This window comes from Acomys russatus, chromosome 2 (assembly GCF_903995435.1).
Source record: "Acomys russatus chromosome 2, mAcoRus1.1, whole genome shotgun sequence".
NCBI classification, from domain to species: Eukaryota; Metazoa; Chordata; class Mammalia; order Rodentia; family Muridae; genus Acomys; species Acomys russatus.
The window spans coordinates 10683760-10703803 of record NC_067138.1 but is presented as its reverse complement, the minus strand read 5'-3'; the positions used below and the strand labels follow the sequence as shown (position 1 = coordinate 10703803).

General features: G+C 47.5%; 1 protein-coding gene across 1 annotated transcript in view; it reads right to left on the bottom strand.

The window, feature by feature from the left end:
* Positions 1-3213: 3213 nt before the first annotated feature.
* Positions 3214-20044, bottom strand: part of Pag1 (phosphoprotein membrane anchor with glycosphingolipid microdomains 1) — a 168254-nt gene continuing 151423 nt past the window's right edge. The window contains exons 4-9 of the mRNA XM_051158289.1: positions 17578-17784; positions 16102-16153; positions 12950-13046; positions 9833-10419; positions 5962-6021; positions 3214-3592 (exon numbers count right to left, since the gene is read on the bottom strand). Coding sequence (XP_051014246.1) covers positions 3230-3592; positions 5962-6021; positions 9833-10419; positions 12950-13046; positions 16102-16153; positions 17578-17708 — 1290 coding nt within the window. The 5' untranslated portion in view covers positions 17709-17784 and the 3' untranslated portion in view covers positions 3214-3229. The remainder of the gene's footprint in view (positions 3593-5961; positions 6022-9832; positions 10420-12949; positions 13047-16101; positions 16154-17577; positions 17785-20044) is intronic.

The following is a 20044-nucleotide window of genomic DNA, read 5'->3' as shown; positions in this document are numbered from 1 at the left end:
TGCCAGGGCTAGTAACACATAACACGCATATATACGCACATACACACACACATGTGTATACATGTAGCTTACTTCTGGTGAAGGCAGGTACTGTTCTAGTTAAACAGGTGAAAATTAAGTAGGAGAAGCATGGTGGGGTGCCGGGTGAGATGCTAGTCCTCTGTGTTGAGTGCCTATGGCTGTCTTAGCATTCAGCTGGGATTTACGGTGGGAGAATCCAGTTCTGTTGAAATTACTGCAGAATGACCAGTAAACTTTTCGTCACAAGGGATAATGGTATTTTTTTTTTTTTAAGAAGGTTTACAGACTTAATGGTGTGATTTAGATAAGGACAGGTCAAAAAGGATGCAGCCAACATATGTATGAAAAGGGCTTCCTTTTAGAAGTTCTTAAACATTTCACATACGGCAGTCTATGCTTTCTCATGATTTACAGTTGGGAAGTATGTGAAGGCTCACGAAATGCTTTCAACTTTTAAAAGCTTTTAAACAAACAAACAAACAAAAGAAATAACTACTTATACTCTAGATGAAATTATAATTCTGATTTAAAGAAAAAAACGTACAGTTTATTTTTGTCATTGTGGGTAAGCCCACAGAAGCTGGGTATACTCGGATGCACACTGCACAGGCCAGCGGTGACTGTTTGTGTGCACAATGCAGTCCGCTTTTGATGACTACATTTCACACATTTAAACTCCGTGACATTTAGCTTAAGACTTTAAAACAAACTACAGGCTCTGTTCAGCTGAAAGGTAGAAACATATTTTGAGCCAAATAAAAGAGTAAAAACTTACAACAGAACAAAAGCCTGGCTAAGCAAGCAATGAGGACACAGCGATGACTACGCACCCGAAGCCCCACCCAGCAGCGTTGCTTCTCCTGTCCACCCCCCTCCAGCCCTCACAAGCTGCTGCTCACGCTTTGGGAACTTATGTTGGAGGGCCTTACAGCTCCTTGTAAAGAACACTCAGGATATCTCTGTCACAACTTATTCTTACCACTGGTTCTCAAAGTGGGACAGCAGTTTCAGGGCATATTTTATGACTATGTTGCACACTATATTTGAAAACTCTGAGGATACTCTGATGATGAGATTTCAAGATTGTTTATAATGAACTCGTCTCTAAGGAAAGATTTATACTTTAGAGAGCATGCCGGCTTTTTTTGCTAAGTTAAGACTCCTTATAAAATATAAACCACTTCTGAGCTTTAAGGTGTCTGTGAAGAATGGCACCGTGGCAAGCCTTAGGCCACGAGTGCCCTGTGGCCTGGGCAGTGCCGTGAGCTAAACAGACCCCTGTGACCCAAGAGATGGTTGGGTCAAACTCATTAACACACAGCAGTGAGAATCAGTGTTTGCAAAAGAGCCTTGCCATTTGCCATTCCTGGGGCTCCAGGGGTACCCCTCTGTTACCGTCTGGCCAACAGTAAGTATGGATACATGTGGCATCTTCACCAATGATTAGGCTGATGGTGACACCACCTAAGACAGTTTACAATCCCATAAGCATGAAACACACAGCAGCAACAAAACCAGTTCATGAATACAAGAATGGGACCCAGGCCACAGAGCTGGCCACTCCACCTCCCAGTCACACCCTTTGTCACAAGGAGAGAAAACAACATGATTATTTAGAGTTGGCTGTCATTGTCATGGCAGTAGAGGGGAAAGGCCTCTCTCTTCGTATCAGTGCACGGGGGCTTCCTGCACTTCATTCAGCTTAGGCTCCCTTTAAAATGAAAGTGAACACGGTTTCCAATGTTGGCCTTGGGAGATCGAGAGATGACTCAGTTCCAACCTGGCTGAACTTTTTAATCAGAGCTATTTCAGCCACTGATTTATGTTTAAAGGAAGGAAAAACAGGCGATTTGCATTGCCAAGTACTGTGCTGTGGATGTCAGCACGGTGCCCCTGACATGTCATTAGACTTTAGGGAAGTCTGATACTTTCAGGAAATTCAAAGTTCCTAAGTCAGATTTTGTTCTGATTTTAACACTGAGCATTTCAGCAGTGGCGCAGTTATTTATGCCTATTGTATTTTCGCCTTAGTGTCTTGGCGTTTTGGATCTAGAGCTCCCAGTACCATTTGACAAGCCAAGTCTATACAAATCTTCAATGTTATATTACTTGTTAGAGAAAAGAATAAAAACTGCTCATAATTATCTAGTTTATGTGCTTTATGGTGTCTTTTCAAAATGAGAGTATAAATCATTGTACATAAAATCAAGATAGTTAATATATATTTTTCTGGCACTTGCTAGAAATTAGGCATCAAACACAAAACATCTTATAAATTTATATAATAAAATAAATGTTTACATTTTCCCCAGATTACTGTTAGATAACAGGAAAGTCACATGTGTGGGCAGCAAAGATCACTGGAAACACAAATTGCATCTGCAGCCCTTTGGGGATAGACACCATGCTGCGGTGCACACATGTGGTCTGGGTCGCAACATCAAACATTAAGGCTCTGTTTGCAAGGAAGAGCGCTGGGTTTAAACAACTATATTAGTACCACAGTAGTTACTAAAAATTCAAACACTGTAGAGGAAGGTTTTGAACAGAAAACATTTAAAAAATATCTAAATTGACATCGTATACCTTGTGAAGACTACAGATGCAATGTCCAGATAAGGAGCAAAGATCCGGGAGACTTTAGGGACACTGGACCCCAAACCATGTAGCTCCCACAGTCCAGATTCCCAGGGAGCAACAGGGCAGATCTGGGAAGAGAGCAGGCTAAAAGGAAACCAGCGGCCAGTTTCTCCCCATGCTAACATTTAGCTGAAGGCCAGTGCCAGGCCTGTGGGAGAACATCCTTGGAATGAGCCATACATGGGGAGGTCTCAAAGGGTGAAATGCCAGCGTTTTAGCACTAGTAGCAGACAGAGAAAAGAAGAGCGAGGAAGAAAACCGGGGCTCTTCCACAGGTGGTATTCCACACAGTCGGTAGGCATTGGTGGGTGGAGCTTCTCCTCAGCCTGCCTTCTTCTGTGGGACTTGGAGGTCAGGTGTACTGGGAGTTTCTTGTGAGCACTGGAAGGGGTCGGCTCTGGCAAGCAGGCCTGTTGTACCTTACCATTTTGGAAACTGGGAAACAGCTGTGAACTTGCACTTGACCTCAGCAAACTAAACCTCCTAAGACTGAGTCACTTCTTGTCCTCCACAGCAGAGCTGTCCTGGGTGCTCACCACTGCCTCACTGGGACTACTTTCTGAGTGGCTTAAAGCCTGGTGATATCTCTGCATTGCTGCAAGTCGCCAATGCTTTCATAGTCATTCTCTTTGGGGACAAGGTGGCCGTTGGTCTCCAGAGGGACCTTTTCATCCTCTCTGTTTACAGTCTGGATTGCCTCATAGTCAGGCTCTGGGTCCTCACCGGGCCTCCTTGCTGGAGGGAGTATGCTGATGCTGTTGGGAGTTTTCTCGAAGTCTTTCACAGTGGCGTAGAGGTCATTATTGGAAGATGATGACCTCTGAGGGGCTCCCTGCATGGAGTGGCAGGGAGACTCTGGCCCTTTCAGGGATGGTCCGGCTTTGTGCACCGACTGTCCAGGTTTATTCACTGAGGAGTACATTGCTGAGATCTAGGGAACAGAGAGAAATGAAAATCACCTGCAAGCTGTGACTTCCTCCTCTTCTTGGCTACATACTTGGCCCTCATGAACCCCCCCCACCCCCTGACCCCCCAACCCCACACACCCACAGTTATCTTTATCATCAATATTATTATATTATCTCTGGATTATGTTACTGGGGAGTAGTTAACTGTCTTCCTTTGTGTAGATCAGTCGTATTTGATTAACTCTATGAACCAAGTTTTGTGGAGTTCTCATGGGACCAGGTGGAGCTATTGTGGCTGTGAAAACTGACTAGACGGAGGCCAAGGAATCACAAGGGGACTCATTAGGAGGGGAGTGCTTGAGCCAGTGAGGCCACTCCAGAGAAAAGGTGTGAGAGTAAAGGGTGTGAGGCCCCTGAAGGGCCCCCGGCAATGGGCTACATCTGGGACAGTAAGGTAACAGAGGCATCAAAGATGGCGCCCACGTTTTGCCTCATGTGGCCAGGGAGAGAGATTTAAGTTCCCTTCCTGAGGAAAAGGAACACAGGCAAGGGCTTAGGCAGTGTCATCTGAGGAAAGTATGACTTGCGCTCTGAGACATGTCATCTTTCAGCACTGCACTCAGGAGTTCTCTATAGAAGGCGATGCTCCTGCCTCTGTGTGGTGCCTGTCTCCACAGGCACAAAGGTCCACGCTGGGCGTTCCACTCAGCCACGTACAGCAGGAGCAGAGGCCGTGTCGGTGCTCTGTCTGAACCTGGCATGATGTAGGCTGTCCTCGTGGCTTCCACACTCTACACACATCAACTAAAACTCCCCTGAAGTTTTGTCCTGGCTCTTGGAAATTCAGTCTCTTTTAACTCTTACCAAGCGAGGGTAGGCTTACCTTTGATTCATCTTTCCTGAGGTGACCAGCTCCCAACATTCCTCACTTCTTTCAGACAGGGTCAAATTTCCTACCCGCACTCATCCTGACTTGGAATTTTCTAGTTCACTGCTGATTTCCTTTCAGGGTGGCCCCCAGCTATTTTCGTTCTCCTTATTTTTCTTACCCTAGTTCTCCCTCCTCTTCCTGTTTGCCCCGCCCCTCCTCCTGCCTCGTGTCTTCCACTGTGCTGACCTACAGGCCCCGCCCTTCTTGTGGCTCAGCACCTATTGTGTACCTTCCCAACATGGGAAACCAACATCTCAACTTTGACATCCATGCACGGGCTTGAGAGTCTATCAGTTATTTCAAACAAAGGAAACAACCACAGGCCATTTACTCTTGGAAAGAGCACTATTTTCTTATTTTTGTTTTTATTTTTGGTGGTGGGAAGGATCTTGTTATGCAGTCCAAGCTTGCATTGAACTAAACACACTCGGCCTTCCGAAAGCTGAGACTATGTTTGTGAATAACATGCCTGTGCAGGCTAGGGTTTGTTTATTTGTTTTGTTTTGTTTTGTTTTTACAACTTGATATAAGCTAGAGTCATCTGAATGTAGGGAACCTGAAGGGAAAAAGGGCCTCCGTATGATCGGCCTGTAGACCAGCCTGTAGTACATTTTAAAAAGACATGATTGATGTGAGAGAGCACAGCCCACAGTGGGTGGTGCTACCCCTAGGCAGGTGACAGTGGAATGTCTAAGAAAGCAGGCTATGAGGAGCAAGTCAGTAAGTGGTACTCCATGGCCTCTGTTTTAGGTTCTGCCAGTAAGTTCTTGCCTGATTTCCCTAAGTGATGGAGTGACCCAAGAGTTTTAAGTTGAAATAAACCCTTTCCTCTTCAAATTGCTTTTGGTTATGGTGTTTTATCACATCAGCAGAAATCCTAATTAAGACCCCATGATAATTTTCTCTTTCTTCTTTCCTTCCTTTCTTTCTTTTGTTTTGGTTTTTCCAGACAGGGTTTCTCTGTGTAGTCCTGGCTGTCCTTCGGATCCGCTTGCCTCTGCTTCCTGAGTACTGGGATTAAAGGCATGTGCTGCCATTGCCTGGTGAGATTTTTTTTTTTTTTTTTGAACAAGTCTCATGTAGCCCAGGCTAGCCTAACATAGCCAGGGCTGGCCTTGAATTCCGGATCCTCCCCTCTCTGCCTCCCATGTGATAGGACTCTAGCTGTTTGCCACCACATTGGATTTATGATAACCAGTCTAAAGACTTCATTTCTGATTTTTAACTTTTACTTTTAAATTTGCATGCGATTGGGAGTGCAGGTGCAGGTAGGAACCAGAGGCACTGGATTCCCCTGGAGCGGTGAGGCAGGCGGCTGTGAGCTGCCCAGCTGAGGTTCTGGGAACTGATCTCCTCTGGAAGAGTAGCACATGTTCTTAACTGCTGAAGCGTCTCTCCGACCCCCGGTGTCGTCATTTTCTAACAGATGTTTTTAGTTATTTGAAAAGAACTGAAATTTACCTCCTCTTCTGTAAGAGTTGGATCTTCTTCCCGAGACTTGTATGACAATGAACTAAATCTCTGTGGGGGGGAAAAAACAAAACAAAACAAAACACAAGCCAGAGTAAGGCAGCTTAAAGCAGATAGTGTAACCTAGCCTTTGCCCATACACCCATGCCTACACAAATGCTTTCAAGTGATTTCTGCAGAATACAGGCAACCATGAGCCTCTTGCCTCAGCCCTTACCCATGCTCCTGGCTGCCCAGCCATATCATAAGGGCGCAGAGGTCTTGGAACACTCGGGTGCTTGGTTCCTGGTCACCACTGAGGATGGGCTGATCCGCAGCAGAGGGCTGGCAGTAAAACCTGTCCTTCTCCATGACATGCCAGCATTTTACAGCCAACCACAGCCTGCGGGTGCCACGGCCTCCCCTTGCCTTATTCTTAATGCATTTGGTTCCTGGTTTTTCTGTGATTTGGACTCTGGTTTATTAACTAATTCTATCATATTTCTTATTTTAACTCTTGATTCCAACAAAACATATCCATCCAAACCATCTCTCCTACACCAACAGCGTGTTCTACCATCACCCTGTGTCTCTTCACCACACCAGCTCCTAAAAATTATTTGAGACCAGCGTTGGCCATTCATATTCTCCTCTTTAATACCCAAGTCCAATGATTTGTCAACACTTGGTTGTGATGCAACTATCTTTTCCGCTTCCTTCCCTTTCCAGCATCTCTCCTTCTTGCTTTGCCAGTGGGTGGGCCCTCTGTCACAAGAGGCTCTGTGTCTTAGGCCACTTCCCTGAGGCACACTGCATCTGCCCATATACTTGGTAGCTTCTCTTCTTTCTCCAAAGCCCCAGCATGTCCTCACCCACCCACCACAGCATTACCTCACTCACTGGCTGATGGCCTCGTTTTCTCTGAGAGACTTTACTCTGTTCCTTGGGAGCCCTGGTGTCTTTCCAGCCCCTCTTGGTTACCACACATGAACTTGCTTGCCATGCCCTGCTCTCAACCATCCTTCCTACACACTGGACTCAGTCATCTCCATGCCCACACACACATGCTAGAAATAAGACAAGACGAATTCAACTGAACTTCCAGCTCCATCTTTTCCTCCCTGTGGTACAGCAAGGTCTCTGATAGCTTTCCTCTTCATATTTTCTCGTTGCACCCATTTCAGCTGAGTTTCCACCTTCACTTGTCTGAGGGCCACATCAGTATGTTGACTTGTCCTAGGTGAACTGAGGTCACTCCTTCCCAGACACTTCTTGCCCCTAGTTTCCAGCAACTCTGACCTCTTCCTGGTTTTTATACTTATGTTAGTCTCTACTGCTATGCCCTCCCAGATCCATGTTTTAGGGGCTCTTATAGCCCTAATATACACTCATCTGACCCTATGTGTTTAAACAACACCTTTCGGCTGCTGGTTTCAGTCCCAGGCTTCCCGCCTAGCTCCTTCATCTCCCCAGCTGCCATGAGGTGTGCCAACATTGGGGCCACTCCTGATCCCTAATGGCACATAACTAGTGCAGACCCTCACAGCCTTGCCCCAGCTCATGCCAGCCTGTGATGCTCTGTCTTGATTTATGGTGTTTCCTTGAACCCACTGGCTGTGACAGTCCTCAGTGGATGGCCATTTTTGTTCTCTCAGGACATGACCATCGGCCAGCTCTTGGCTATAGCTAGCTCCTCTCACCACTTCTGCTGCCTCCGTCCTGACTGGGGCCTCTCTAGCTCTGGTTCACAGAGCAGGGGAAGCTTTCAAAGCATACTTCAGGTTGGAACACTCTGCTGGTTTCATCCAGACTAGACTGCCTGGCTACCTGAGTTCACACCCAGGTACCTGTGTGCAAATCACTCTCATCTTGGCCCATCATCTCTCTTCGCTATCCCAGCCCTCCCTCCACATACCGGCCACTGATCTAACTTAGGGGCTTTCCAGAGAGCGAGCTGCACAGCTGCACAGTGCCCCAGAGAGCACCTGTACAGCTTTCTCAGTCACCCCTTACCTCTGCTTAGCATTGCCTTCACACAGAATCACCCAGAAGCTAACAACTCTATCCCAAAGTGTGCTTCCACCCCACTTACTCCCAAGCTTCCTTAGTTTATATTTTCCCTTTAAACTATAACATGGCTGTCTCTTCCTCATTAAAGTATAAGTTCTACATGACCTGGAAGTTTCATTAATTTATGTTTGTCCACTGCTGTAGTAACATGAGAAGGACATGTGGCATGTAGTGGATGGTCAAAATAAAAATCTTTTATTTTGAAAAATATAAACACTTGAGATTCTTATTTTACTTAAAATTGTGATTTTTTTTACACAAAAGAGGATTGCTCACTGTTATAATGTGAAGGGATAATCCAATACTTAGGTGTGTATTGCTTAGTAACACTAGAAAAACCAACCCTTTCGTTTTCCAAATGTTTGCCAATGAAAAGCGTAAGCGAGTTCAGGCCGTGTGAACCTACCCCGGCTCCATTTGTCTTCAGCTGTATAAAGGGCAGAACCGTCTGCACCTTGCAAGCATGTTTACAGATACTTTCTTGATGTTTGCAACAGCTGACTTCACAGATGTAAAAAGCAGAAACAAACTGAGAACAGTGCAAAGAATGACTTGGTAACGTAGGCCATGTAGCCACAGGAGGTGCGGGCAGCAGCAGCGCAGTTGCTGACCCCTGTTTGTCTTCTCTGTCAAGGGTTGGAGGTGAAGTTATGACTGGAAGACAGTTTTGCATTTTTTTCTGAGTAGGTAACAGAAGTCTGATGTGAGCTGCCTGAAGCGGAGTGGGCGTGGTTAAGTTGTGAGGGCAATTTGGCATCCAGAGACCTGAGGCTCACTGTGGCTCAGACTCTGTGAGGCACATGCGGTGGACTGCTGAGGCGTTTGAGACCTCTGCTAACTCAACGTTTTAGATTAAAAACATTGCTCAGAAACTCATGAAAATGAGACTCGTTCGTTGATGGGTTACTGTTAGAGGAAGATGTGCGTCATGAATTGCAAGCAGGGACACCTGCATCTCTGGACTCTCCCTACAGGCCTCCACAGTCTGAGTCGAGTTGTGGGATTCTGAAAGGCTCAAGGTTGCCATGCCGCCCGAGGAAGCCACACAGAGAACAAGGAAGATGTGTGGCAAAGAACCTGGCCTATTTAGTTCTTGTTTTGTTCTTAGGTTTTTTTGAGACAAGGTTCCTCTGTGTGATAGCCCTGGCTGTCCTGGACTTGCTTTGTAGACCAGGCTGGCCTTGAATTCACAGAAATCCACCTGCCTCTGCCTCCCGAGTGCTGGGATTAAAGGCATGGGCCACCATGCCCAGCATTAAATTTCTGGCCCTCTTTATTTTTTAAAATTAATTTATGTATATGAGTGCTCTATTTGTGTGTACGCCTTCATGACAGAAGAGGGCATCAGAGGCCATTATAGATGGTTGTGAGCCACCATGTGGATGTTGGGAATTGAACTCAGGACCTCTAGAAGAACAGCCAGTGCTCTTATCTGCTGAGCCATCTCTCCAGCCTGCCTATTTAGTTCTTAGTCTTCAAAATGAAGACAATAATATTGATCTAATTACATATGATATAAAAGCTGGAAACTATCCAATGAGGGGCTAAGAGAGGCTCTATAGCACAAGTCTTCAGTATTTAAAGGCCTGGATAGTGAAAAAGCCAAGCACAGCTTACACTAGGCCACATCACTCCTCATCAGCTAATATGTGCATATATATAATTATATATTATTATATTATATCTATTCTACAATGAACTTGCATATATATGTACACACACACACACACACACACACACACACACACACACACACACACACACACACACCCCTCCCTGGAGCGGTAACCTTTTCATCAGATCAGAAGCCTACCTTGCTGTGCTCGCTGGTCCCCTCTGGGGCTTGTTCTTCCGTGTCTCGCTCTCCCTTCTCTGGAAGGTTTGCATTCTCGTCCAGAAGTTTAATGGGGACAGGAGGCGGGGCTTCCTCTTCCAGATCACTGGAAGTTCCCAGAATGCTCTCGGTGTTCATGCTCTGGCGGCACTTTTTGTTTCTGTCCACAGAGGCATATTCTGCAAAGTCGGCCTTGCCCTCCGTGTGGGGCCCCTGAAGCTCCTTCAAGGCAGAAGTGGACTTGGACTTGCCACCCTGGCCTTTGTCTGCCACCTCCTTGATTTCCTTCACTGTTTCATACAGGCAGTCCTCCACCATGTTCTCCTGGGAGGAGCTATCCTTGAGCACCTCATAGGGCCCCTCCACCCCCGGGCCTGAGCTCCCATCCTCAGCTCTGGCTGTGAGCACGGCGTCCACAGCGTTCTCAGGTGGGATGCTAGGCAGCTCGCGGCTCTGATGACACTTGGGCTTTCCTGTGCTGTCCTGGGAGTCCAGCAGATCTGAAGCCGAGGTCTGGACTTCCTCATAATGCTGCATGCAGGTCAGGGTGCTATCTTCTGAAAGAACTGAAGGGACAAGGATGTTAACAGTGGAGGAAGGCGCCCCTCATCGCCAGCGCCTCTGCGCACCATTTTGTCATAGCCACAAGCCTGCTTTTACCTGACGCTCAGCTGCAGACTTCCATGTCAATGCATAGTCTTATTCTCATTGCATTTAAAGGGAAGTTATCCATGTATCATTCTCAGTACAAGATTTAATAGATGGTGAGCCTCTAGTTTGACTCATGGTTCCTTCATTACTTTTGGTTACTCCTGCTGAGACACATGAGGCAGAGGGCCTGGCAGCACAAAGGGCGAAAGTAACAGTCGGGGTGGAGTAGGGACTTGCTTAAAGGAGCTGAGGTTGGAAGACTGGATTCAAGACAAGGCTGGCTAGCTGGTCTCAGAATGAAAAAGAAAGCGAGGGCTGTGGCTGTAACTCAGTGGCAGAGTGCTTGCCTAGCATGCACAAGGCCCTGGGTTCTATCCCTAGTGCAGCAAAGCAAGTTGACAACCCATGGGGCCATACTGCAAGATTCTAAAACATCTGGGGGGCAGGTGTGGTTGTCTCTTGTCCCTAGTCTAATTGCCCTCTGCCTACATGGGGGGAATGGGTGCTCTCCCACCCCTACCCCACTGCACAGTCATTTTCATTTGGCAGATGTAACAAGCTGAGAAGCAGTGATGGATCTTTAGGCCAGTGTCACAGAGAACCCAGAAACTCTGCTCCTTCTTTCCTTTGTGCCTTGGCCCCACACCCCTGCCTCACATAAGAAGCCCAACCTGGACGTTCTGGGGGATGCCTCTAAAATGGCAATCACGATGCCTGTTGTCAGTCCTTATCACATGGACTTTGAAGTGTCAGCTAGGTGCCAGGGACTGTTCAGCTATCTGTGAAGGAATGGAATTCGCGCTCAGGGTTCTGAGATCAGAACAACCTCGGGTCCAGTTGTGCCTCACTGTAGGGAAATCAGAGACACTGTGCCATCTGGGAGGGGCTCATGGCCACAGCAAACCATGAAAACCAGAAGAGGAAAGGGGAACCTCTAGAAAGATCAGGGGGTCAGCAGGAGTGTGCGTGGGGGGGGGGGTGCCACGAGAGGAGAGTTAGGGTGAATGTGATCAAAATACAGTAAAAAAGAAAGAAACGTGTGGGATAGTCATGTGTCCGGCATTTCCGGCCTTAGCAGCCCTAGTGTTCCAGCTCCCTCTAACCCTGCAGGAGGGCCTCCAGCTGTGGCTCTGGTTATTTGGTCTCAGGACACAGAGGGGCACTGGGCAGCTGCAGCCTTGGGTGCCCCCCTCCCCCTCCGCTGATGACCTCCGAGTTTCCTTCCTTGCTTCGGGTGAATGCATGTCATACGCTGAACAGCAAGCAGGAAGCAGTCATTGCAACTGTACCTGCCGGCTAATGTACATGGTGTGAAATAGGCAGATAGCATGCAGAGTATATGGAGCATCTGCCTGAGAATCGAGTTCCCTGCTTCAAGTTATAAATTCTTAAAATCTGTGATAACAAACCTCTCCGTCAGATTATTAATGGCTGTGTGATAGGGATTTGGTTTCCCAAAGATATTCACATCTCAGTCTCTGGAAACTATGTGTGTGCATGCGTGTACTCAGCTGACCTTGAGATGGGTAGCTAAACCTGGCTTACCTCGACAAGCCAAAGAGATTACATGGTCCTAAAGTGTGAAGATTCAGGGAGAAGCCGCAAATGAAAAGATGCAGATGGCTGCAGAAGGCAAGGAGATGATGCTCCACCAGCCCTTGGCAGGCAGTGTAGGCAGGCTTGCAGACACCCCACACTTGTGACCTTGAGCCGCTCAAGGCTTTAGACCTGTGGTAATTTGACCCAGCAACACTGTGCTAGAGACTTCTCACTTTTAAACTGGGGACTTAGTGCTCCTGTTCATGAGGAAGTAATGACAGCATGGCCAAAGAACAGTAAGTGACAGGTCACAGGCTTCCAAGAGTGCTCCTGCCCAGCAGCGGATTAGGTGTCATTATGCAAATGAGACCTCTGGCTAAAACTGGTAGCAATAATGCCTGGGCTAGAATGCATTGCTTAGTTTCTGAGCTACCTTTTTTCTTTAATTAAAAGAAAACAAAACAAAATGCCGGGCAGTGGTGGCGCATGCCTTTAATCCCAGCAGAGGCAGGCGTATCACTGTGGTTTGAGGCCAGCCTGGTCTACAAAGTGAGTCCAGGACAGCCAAGGCTACAAGAGAATCCCTGTCTCGAAAACAAAAAACAAACAAACAAAACCCAAACCAAACCAAAACAACCAAAACACCAAAACAAACAAACAAACAAACAAACCAAAAAACCAAATCTTTATTTTATGTGTGTGGGTGTTTTGCCTGTATGTATGTCTGCGTATCACTTGCATGCTTGGTGCCTGTGCAGGCCAGAAGACGGCGTTGGATCCCCTGGAACTGAAGTTTCTGGGTCCTCTGGAAGCAGCCATGCTATTAACCACTGAGCCATCCTTTCAGCCCTGTGAGCTGCCTTATTTGAAACTCGGTCCTTTCATGGTGGTGTCTACAGAACTTACTGTCGCCATTGGTGAGCGCCCCGTTCCGCTCGCTGCTAGCCAGTGCATCAGTTGTCAGGCTAGTTGCTGAGTGGCTGAACATCTCCTTGTCGGAAGGCTGAAAAATTCAGACACATCTTTTGGTAAGAATCTGTTGGGCACCAGAGGAGGATACCCCTAAAATCAAAGCAGCCAAAGCAAACCCCAGAACCCATTAATTAAACAAATAGAGTTAAATTGAGCACCTTTGATTACTAGTCACATTCAGGTGTCAAGAGTAGGGACCATTGTCACTGATGGAGAATGGCTAGGCTTATTCCCTAAGTGCGGTTGTGGACTCTCAGGGCATTGGGAGTCTCCAGGGGCTCCAGGCAGCACATCTCATCTGGTCATTACAACGGGGCTACAGGTTACTTTGTGTTTCATTGGCTCAAGGCAAAAGGAGACCTTGTGTGGGTCAGAACAGACCCCAGCAGGGACCAGTGCCATCCCTGTAACACAGGCATTGCCAAACAAACAGCACATTATCACTGCTGTCTCCTGTTAGGAAGAGACTTAGTCTGGTCAACACAGTATTTAACGCCCTATGTTTCTGAGTCTATTTCAAGAGCTAGTCTCTGCCTTCAGGCTTTACTAAAATGATCGTCTACTGGAAATTTGCTTTGCAAACTTTCCTACTCTCAAAAACACGGAGGCAGCTGGAAGGGAGAGTGGCACTGACAGTTTGTTCCTCCAGGGCGATGGTGGCCTGTAGATACTGCCTGGAACAACATGACAGGTAGGGCTGTCACAAGGAGCACGCAGAAACTATCTGGTCCTGGATGTATTTCTCACAACACTCAACTGCTCCCAGAAAGCAGCTCAATGGGCATATGATGACCCCATACTTTTCAAGGTCACGGCTTCTGCTGCCCAAGATACAAGCCAGGTTCCGGGATATCCCATGGGAGATTCTGACCTGTACAGAAGTCTTGGGTGGTTGGCTCCACAAACTTCCTGACTCTGGTGGGAAATCAAATAATAACAACAGACAAAGTGGCCCTTGACATGTGGTGATGCCCACTGTCTAGGAAGTCTGCTCTTTTGGCCAGTATGGCTAATATCTGCTGTATGAAATGGCTGTTGTGTGGGTTGCCAGGACCCTGAGATACAGATGCTAATGTTGCAGACAGTGTCCTTAACAGGTAGGAAAGGAGGTCAAGGGAAGGCTCCCTGCGTAACTCGTCACGGCCAAACTTCCAGACGCTATGTTTGAACCACTTTTTCCCACCTTAGACTTTTTGAGAGACAAGTCAGCCAACTGTCAATGATTTAGGAAACCCTGCAACTGTGTGTGTGCAGGTCTCACTGTCAGTGAAAACACACACATGAGTTTGTATTGTTGTAGACACGGTCAGGAAGGTGTACGGAGGAGAGCCTATGTGAGGAAGAAGATGAAGAGCCAGCTTTCTCCTCCGCTTGTCTGCCACACTCTTCCTGCCTGCCAAAGGCTGTTGCCCTCGGGCAGGACAGCAGGGACAGAAGATCCACAAGGATGGCATTCACGTTGGTGCCTGCATCAGAGTAACCTGGAAGGCTTGGTCCTTCCAGGCTGGGGCTCTTGGTCTTGCCAGACCCAAGAACCCTGCTCTAGGAGGAAGTGAGCGCGGAGGTGCAAGCCCTACTTCAGCGGCAAGTCACTATCCACCCGACTCTGTGGAAGGTGGTAGGAGAAGAAAGACAGGGCTCCATCCTTCTACCTCCCTTCCCCTATCACGCACACATACAATCACTGGGAGAGGATGGAGATGTTGGGGACCAGGGGAAGCGGAGACAATATAAGAGGTGAAAACAGTGAGAACATTGATCAAGGCAAGGAATGGAATCCTGGCTGCTTCCTGCCTGCTTGGGCTACAAGCACATTGGAAAGTGGGGATTCAGGCAGGCTGATTCCTCCTGTATGTGCTCTGAACACACCCACTGGGTCGCCCACAGTTTAAAGCATATGTGCTCCCTTTTGGCTCTGAGCAGGGAGCAACTTCTCTCCCAGCACTGCTCTGGGGCACAGAGGGGACTCAACAGAGTCCTGGGGACATAGCTGCTGAGACTGCTACCACTTAGGGATACAACGTGAGCCAAAGGACAGCCTCAGGCTGGTCCTCACCCCAGTGGCTGAATCCTTGAGACTGCTGGGTCCATCAGGATCCCATCAACTGCTGAGGCCTGGAGAATGCCGTGAGGTCAGGCTATGCTGTGGGCCCCAGGCTCTGCTGAATGGGTGTATTTCCACCAAATGTATGCCACAATCGTAGTTCTCAGTGCCACAGACCATAACTTTATCTGAAAACAGGGCCACTTCAAATGACACTAGTTAAGATTGAGGTCACGTGACAGCAGGGTATGATTGGTATTTTTATACAATGCAGAGGACTTGGACCTAAGGGCAAAATGACGTGAGGAATAGCACAGAAGGCCTTGGGAAGGAAAAGTCAAGGGCTGGGTGTGAACTAAGGATCTGAGCTTGGGAAGAGATCCAACTCTGGAGGGAGTTAATGTCGGACTCTGTTCTCCAGGGCAGAGAGGCAATTAGTCTTATCTGTGTCATCCAGTTGGTCCTTGTGACAGCTCTTTCAGACCAGAAGGGACACGAATACACTCATGCAGCAGGCTGAAGCCCAGTAGCAATCTTTCAGGCAGTCAGGCGATGGCTTCCACTCCAGAAGCTTCTCCACACACTGGCTAAGTGTGGCCCCAGCCATACAGACAGACTGGAAAGCCACAGCTAATTTACACCCTCATGCTAGCTTCACTCATGTCAAAAGCCAGCAGCTACATGCCCGGGTAGGTGTAAGTGGACAGGTGACAGACACACACAGTGAGGCTTCACTTGTGTCAAAAGCCAGCAGCGACATGCCCGGGTAGGTGTAAGTGGACAGGTGACAGACACACACAGCGAGGCTTCACTTGTGTCAAAAGCCAGCAGCGACATGCCTGGGTAGGTGTAAGTGGACAGGTGACAGACACACACAGCGAGGCTTCACTTGTGTCAAAAGCCAGCAGCAACATGCCCGGATAGGTGTAAGTGGACAGGTGACAGACATACACAGCAAGGCTTCACTCGTGTCAAAAGCCAGCAGCGACATGCCTGGATAGGTGTAAGTGGACAGGTGACAGACACACACAGCGAGGCTTACCACGTTCATCAGGTTTTCATGGTCCCCACTGTGCTGCCTTGGCTTCTTCTCTCTGAAATGGAAGAGAAAACACCATTCTGATGTCCCATGTGTCCCCTAGAGTGTAACAGACACCATGCTTGCCTAGCCTAGCATTTATCAGCTCCTCAACCCCGTGGACTTATAAATTAGGTTTATTTTGCTAAGAGAGGAGGAAAAAGTCAACTGACAGCAAAGGACAAGTCGCCTTCCTGCACACCCTCTCCCAGTGAACAGAGAGTCAAGATCACAGTGGGAGGAGGATGGAGGCAGGCTGCACGCAGGGTCTGTCCGTGCCTAGAATGCTCACATGACAGACACTGGCTTTTCTCTTCAGCACGTCCTAACAATGATCTCATCTTCTCCCTTAAGAGTCTGTGAAGTCACGTGCTGTGAGGGATGAGAGAAAATACAGGAGATACAACTTTGGCACATCAGGAAGGTGACATGCTTGCAGGATGAGTCATATGTACCTCCAGTCTACGGAAAAGTCCGTTGAGTAAAAATAGAATGCGGTTTACATGGAACAGTCTAAAGAAAGCCTTTAGTTGTAAAGATGACATTTCTATCAACGGTGAGAAGAGGGTGGCACCTAGCGGGGGAGTGAGTCACTGCAGGAGCAGAATCTTCCAGCTAGGACTAGAGTCTCCAGGCCTGTCCTTGGCCTTGAAGGCCTAGGTCCATGCTTGGCAGGGATTAGGGGAGAGTGCATGAGGTCAGAGAGCCTGGCACTTCGCTTCCCTTCTCGGCAGATTTTAGGGTGGGATCCACATCAGACTTTTAAATGTCATCAGGTTTTCTCCCAGGCTGAGAGTTGAACATGGAGCTGGTTAAGCTGGTTAAGCTGGGCCCCCCTGGCTCCTGGCAACACCAGAAAGCTGTACATTCTTTGCACTGTCTCTAACTGTTTTGAGCCACCAGTCTCAGAGAACCAGTTCTCAGTTTCAGAGAACTCCACTTCTCCCTGAGCAAAAGGAGACTACTAGTAAAACGCATTAAAAAAAAAAAAAAAAAAAAGCTTCCAAATTGAGTAAGTCTCTCTTGTAGGAACACAAATTTGTTTCTTCCTAAAGGGCAGCTTGCCACAGACACATTTTAAATAATACAGGAGCTCTCCCAAGCCACGCACCAGTGGTTATCCTTGGGAGCTGCCAGTTGTGGGAAAACCCAGAGTACCTCTCACTTCGACCTCAATATGCCCACGGCTAGAAAAAGATGACACACAAAGAATGTACTCAGAGAACAGCAAGAATGCATCCAGACATTTAAAACAGGAGGCATTCATTGCTGGCTCCCCAGGAAGGACAATAGAGATTTTAAACTGACTGACAAAGAATAAATTCTTGGAACCTTTATGACCAACCTGAGACCTCAGGCCAGGGAGGCCTTTTACTACAAAGGCTCCCCTGGGCACAGGGGGATAGGTTTAGGCTCTAGAACATGCAAGGCTGTTCTCACCTGTCACAGCTGGAGCACAGGAAGATGAGGAAGGTGATGAGGAAGAACATGGCCACAGCAGCCAGACTTCCCCAAAGGACCACCTGCATCTCCATGTGGCCAGTGCTCAGGGCGCTTCCTGCAGGGCCCATGGTAGGAGCTGGGATGGCCAGCTGGCAGAGTCAGGTCTTCACGGGTGCTCACATGGGTCTGGAGGGCTTCGTCCTCCTACAGACAGAAGAACACATTTCGAGTCACTTCCATGGAGAGGGTGAGCGTTCCTGATCTGAAAATCCAAAACTGGAAAGATCCCCAAGTCAGAAATTTTTGAGTGCTGACATGATGCCACTCCAAAGACATCAAAATGTCACTAAAAGTGTGTGGAATTACCTTCAGTTTGTGTGTGAAAAGAGTAAGAAATACACAGGAATGTCATGATCAGGCTGGGGCCTTTTCTCCAGGGTAGCTAGCCGTGTTTCAGAATCTGACACGGCTCTAACACTTCTGTCCCTAAGCACTTCAAGTAAGAAATAAACAGCCTCCCTGTCAGCAGCAAGTGTCGAAGCGGCCAGGGTGGTGTTACAGGGGGTAGGCATGCCTGGGACCCAGCTCTGCCCATGGCTGTGGTCTGATGCTTGCCGTCCTCATGTGAGATTTAACTGAGAATGCGCCAGTGCCTAGCAGAGCAGCCAAAGCAACGAGCATTTTATCATCTTGGTATATTTGAAGGGAGGTTCTTAATGTCTTCAATAAATATTTCAGGTACCTTAAAGCAAGAAAACTTGTTTGTTTGGATTTAATATGCCTTACCCAGGGCAATTTATTTATTTATTTATTTTTATTTAGTTAGTTTTTGGTTTTTTTGAGACAGGGTTTCTCTGTGTGGCCTTGGCTGTCTAGACTCACTTTGTGGCCTCGATCTCACAGTGATCCACCTGCCTCTGCCTCCCGAGTGCTTGGATTAAAGGCATGTGCCACCATGCCTGGCTAGCCAGGGCAGTTTAAATGTTTATTATACACGAATCTGTGCATATACATACACATCTTTAAAATTTTATTATTATCTAGGCGTGTATGTGTGTGTGTGTGTGTGTGTACAGCTGTATGTGCCCCATGGACAAATGTGGAGGTCACAAGACAATTTAGAAGAATCTGTACTCTCTTCTACCCTGTGGGTGTTGGGGACAGAACTCAGGCTTGGTGGTAAGTGCCTTTACATCTGAGTCATCTCGCCAGTCCCCTAAACACATATGTTGCTTGTGTCCCACTGCCACCATCTATCTCCCTAGCTCCTCAAACCCATTTTTTTCTTAGAGCATCCATCAGTATGACTAAATAGCACATCTGTGCACACACCCATAGACCACTGCCCACCGAGGGGGCACTTTTACTTTGAAAGGGGAATTTGCACTGAGCTGCTATTGAGTACCTAGTAAATTCATTTTCACTGGAAAGTCTGGGAGCTTGTGCTGAGGCCACTCCCACAGCAGGAGGCAATATCAACTCATGAAGAACTATAAAGTCAGTGCAAGGCCTGTACTTAGGAGGTCCCGGGTGCTATCACATGTTTTGGCAGTCATTGCCACCACAGCTTAACGGGAAGCACTGTTTGTCTCCACTTTAAAGATCAGGAAGTTGGACCAGGCAGGGAAAGAACTTGGTCAAGAATGCCAGAATGAACCAGAAAACTCTGGCTCACATGGCCATCCCCTGTCCCCACCACAGGGCTTCTTCCGTCAGTGCTCAGGCACAGTGGTCACACACGCCAGCATTAGAGGCGTGCTGAAAACAAAGGAGCACACCAGACTAAGACTATCTGTGGAAAGGGAGGCCTTATTTAAATGGAACCCGTTAAAAGGAACAGCCTGGAATTTACTCTCAGGTAAGCAGTAAAGAAAACATAACTTCTATGTTAGCCTAATGAGTCATAAACTATATTTTTTCTCGCCGAAGACCACTAACGCTTACATTTCCATTTGATTTGGTGACATCACTCTAGTAATATGTGGCCATCCCCGAGTCTGCACATGCTGCTGGCACAGGTACGGTGTCTTAGTGACAAACCAGAGTGTGTAACCAAAAGAGGGAGAAGTCCCAGCCATTTCAACAAAGGCAGATTGCTCTGTGGTCCATTTACCTGAATATTCAAGGATGAAGACTAGTATGTAGCCGAGGCACAGTGCAGCTGAAAAACCCCTTTCTTGCCTGTGAGTCCATATGAACACCCTTGTATCGCTTATAAATGCATGCATCTTGGGTGATGTGGGACTTTTCTATGGCTATATATTATTCCTGTAAACAGCACAGGCTCAGAGTAATATACAGACAGGTTGCTTCCGCATGAAGGAAATCATCGCCACACTTCAGCATACGGAAAGCAATCCCCTATTAAACTGTGCCTAACAAATTGCCACCATGACAGCTTTCTAAAATACACATGGGAAGCATTTAGATCATGGTGACTGTAAGCCTGTAAGCTGTTTTGTTT